Below are 3853 nucleotides of genomic sequence, written 5' to 3'. Positions count from 1 at the left end.
CGAAGATCTGCCCCTCATTTTGCTTTGGTTTTCATTCTCTTATGTTGATTGTGTCAGTTGCTATCACAATCTGAAATGTTTTTGATCGGTGATCATCATCATCATCATCAAATAAAAGAATGAACGAATCCCCACTCACTTTAATTTCTTTTTCAGAACAAAATCAATGTCCTATCTATCTATCTATCTATCTATCTATCTATCTATCTATCTATCTACCTATTCACTTTTGCAAAATCACTCTTTGTTCATTCAAAACAAATGCTACATTCTATGACACCTACTTACACACTCACACATATACCTAGGTACACTTTCATATAATAGGCAACATATATATAAAACCTACCTTATATTATTCTCAAATCAATATCACGTGATTTAATTTTATTATGGAGAAGGTAATTGTGTAGGACAGCGATATGGAGAAGCAACGTGCTTTACAGCCATGTGGTGTCAGGGAGCTACAAATCGAACAGTACGAGTACTCTCAAAAAAATCGGACGGTCCAATTTTTGTTTTATTTAAAAAAAAACCCTTTTCATACAATACAGACAATTCGATTTGCTTCTTCCAAAATTCAAAATTTCTCTCTTTGTGAATTGGACCATCCGATTTGACTATGATATTTTTTTTGAAAAACAACTTGCATGGTTCGACTTGTACTGCCCCACATCTTAGTCTAGCACCACTATACCCTCATAATGCAGCACATCAGCCTCCAATAACAAAAAAAATGAGCCTCAATATTACATGCATATTTCAATTTCTCATATCTAAGGTTATTTTTTAAGGAGAGAATAATGAAAAATTTTTAAATGTACTTAGAACATCATTTCAATAATTTTAATAATTGATTTCAATTAATATATATTATATAATTAAAATTAATGGTTAAAATTATTAAAATATCCGATATTTTAGTTACACTTAAAATTCTTTCATTAGTATTATATTTTATTAAAAGAAATTACAAACATTGAGTGGCATGCAACGTAACTTAAATTATACATATTTTTACAAAATAAAAAATATAGTATACAATATCATCTATGTACAAGTGAAATTTAACTTAATAATATAACAAATATGTGTCTTTTTTTATTTTTTTATTTTGGATGTTTAAATTGAATAACAAAATTGCTCATTTAATAACAAATAGTATAACCTACCTAATATAAATGTTTAATTGTTTAGTTAAGGTCTTGTTATAAATGAATTTAATGTATAAAATCAAACATTACTTAAAAGTTATTTTACAATTTACATATAACTAAAACTTTACATTACAGAGGATGTCCCAATTCTGTTGACTCATATATTGTAAAGGAAAATGGTTTGTATTTTCCAAGAAAACACACACTCACACACTATTCATCGTTTATATTACTTATTCTGTTTAATAATAAGTTTTGTATAGATACTCCAAATTAAAGAAGACAAAAATGCAGAGCAGCAACGTTGCTTACATTTTGGTTATAAAATTCACACCTATGCTTATACCATCAATCAAGCTAATTAAGCCATTTAATCTTTTTTATTTTATTATTTATTTATTTAAATCAAAGATAAAACAAAAGTATACTAAAATTGTGAACTGCGCATATAGAAGCAGAGTTCTGTCAACAAATAATAAAATACCAAATCACTTGAAAAACTGTAAGAATCATGTGCTTAATTAAGGGGGGAAAAAACAATAAAATCAATTTGATATGATAATAAAAAATAGAGAAGAAAATTCCATAAAGAAGATTTATGTCCAAATTTTCTTCTCTATTTTTAACCCATACAAATGAAATTAAAAGCTCATCCTAAATAAACAAAAATGAAAATATAAAAATTATTGTACAATAACTAATTAACTACACAGCAAGACCATTAGCAATGGCACGATTAGTGCAAACATGAGTTGTTTCATACACAGGAAGCTCAGCCAAATGATCAAGCTCAAACAGATCCGAACTTGCACAACTTGCCACGTCATCGTCGTCGTCGTCTTCGTCGTGATTTGCATTATTTATTTTGTTATTATTATTTTTATGCAAATCCATTAAAGCTTCTGAAACCAAATTGTTCTTGTTCTTGTTCTTATGGTACTCTTCCAAGAACTCCCTTGCAGCTTCTTTCACCACCTTGCTCTTCTCTACGTTGCTGCTATTCTTCCATGTTTTTGTGGCAACTTTATTATTGATTCCTTCTTCACCCACAATCACGCTCACGGGGTAGAATCGAACCGTTCTTTTTGTCCCGTTGCGAAGCTTTTCCCTTTCGGAAGTTAGACTCTTGCTCAAACAAGATTTAGAAGAAGAAAGAGAAGAATGTGTTGAAGTTTGAACTAACTTGGCTTCTCTTTCTTCTTCTGGAATGTCGTTTGATCTATGTAGCCGACCAGTCTTACTCAAACAAGACCTCGAAAATGAACAAGTAGAAGGCAATGAAGTTTGAATTGACTTTGACTTTTTTGCATCGTTGTCCACGTTCTTACTAGCGTCGTTTGATTCATGTAACCGATTCTGATAAATATTCTTTATATCATGGTTGGTGGACTTGGTTTTCTTGGAAGTAGCGAAGATCGAGTTGAGAAAGCTAGTGATCTTAGCACCGGGTGAAATTGGTTGCTTCACCTTCTTGAGATTGTTATAGATCTTCAACGCTCTTGACTTGGATTTCATGGATAATGATTCATAATCATCTTCGCCACGATCTCCGCCGATTAGAGCACCTAATTCGGTTTTGAAATCGTGGCGAAAGCTGTGGAACTTTCGACGATCATCGTCTCCTTTCTCCTCGTCCCTCAAGGACGCGCTAGTCTTCACCGGCCTCAGAGGCAAGAAGCACGATGAGGACGAGCGCGTTCTTGACGGCCTTGTTGACTCCGTGTCGGAGGATGAAAATCCCGCGGAAGAAGAAGAGGACGAGCTGGAATCGGAGGAAAGTGACGTGGAACTGAAGCACGTGACGTCATTGTCATAGTCACGTGACGTGCTTCTTGTTGATGGTTCCTGTTTCTTGTTCTTCTCTGTTCTTGAAGTTGTTTGTGTGAAGAAGGTCTTCATGTGATTGGGGGTATTTGTGTAATTGTGTTGTTCGGATTGGTCAATGGAACGGTAGATTTGGTCAAGGAGGGTTGAAGAGAAAGAAGGATTGTGAAGGAATCTGCTGCTATGGTGGTAGTGTTCATGATCTATGAGTGTGTTGTTCTTCATATTGGAAAATTACTAATTGGTAGTAGTAGATGGAGTAGGTGAATGAGAAATTGAAAAGGGTAAATTTGGAAGAAAGTTGAGAATGAGAATGGAGAAATTGGGGGAAGAGGGGAACATGGTGGAAGGAGTTTATAAAGGGGGGAAATAGGAACATGTATGTGACACATTGGTCACTATGGTCTATGCTTATTTGGCATTCAACTTCACTCTCCTTTCTTTTTCCAACATCATGTTGCTTCTATACTTCTTTTCTTTTTCTTTTTTTCTTTTCTCACAAATCCCAAAATTTTCTGCTTTTTTCTCTTTCTATTTATGGACTATGCTATCACTTCTTACAAATTAAAAGATTTCTCTAGATTTAATTGAATATTCTAGAGTTAATCTATGTGTTTTATTTGAATATGATGAATGAATCTTTTAATTCAATAATTGTATTCCGTAAATCTCAAATTCTAAATGTTATTTAATTTAAGAGAAAAAGATAAATAGGTCCCTAACATTTTGTTCTGCGGACATTTTTCGTCCCTCACTATTGAAAAATACTTTTAAATTTCTGACCTTCACAAAACTTGGACGGATCAGTCCCTGACGGAAACATTTGGATGGATCAGTCCCTGACGGAGGTATTTGGACGGAGGGACTGATCC

General features: G+C 33.4%; 1 protein-coding gene across 1 annotated transcript; it reads right to left on the bottom strand.

Moving 5' to 3' along the window:
- Window positions 1-1649: 1649 nt before the first annotated feature.
- LOC107648546 (protein BIG GRAIN 1-like B) lies at window positions 1650-3396 on the bottom strand. The gene has a single exon (XM_088489552.1). It carries the CDS (start codon window positions 3204-3206, stop codon window positions 1863-1865), a length of 1344 nt encoding a protein of 447 aa, XP_088345678.1. The 5' UTR covers window positions 3207-3396; the 3' UTR covers window positions 1650-1862.
- Window positions 3397-3853: the final 457 nt, after the last annotated feature.

Source organism: Arachis ipaensis, chromosome B6, assembly GCF_059453495.1.
Source record: "Arachis ipaensis isolate K30076 ecotype BB chromosome B6, ASM5945349v1, whole genome shotgun sequence".
Classification (NCBI taxonomy): domain Eukaryota; kingdom Viridiplantae; phylum Streptophyta; class Magnoliopsida; order Fabales; family Fabaceae; genus Arachis; species Arachis ipaensis.
The sequence above is the reverse complement of the archived record's forward strand: the minus strand, read 5'-3'. Positions and strand labels throughout refer to the sequence as shown.

Bases quoted from the DNA above. Each gene is read 5' to 3' on its own strand.
- LOC107648546 (XM_088489552.1), bottom strand. From the start codon at position 3,206: ATGAAGAACAACACACTCATAGATCATGAACACTACCACCATAGCAGC.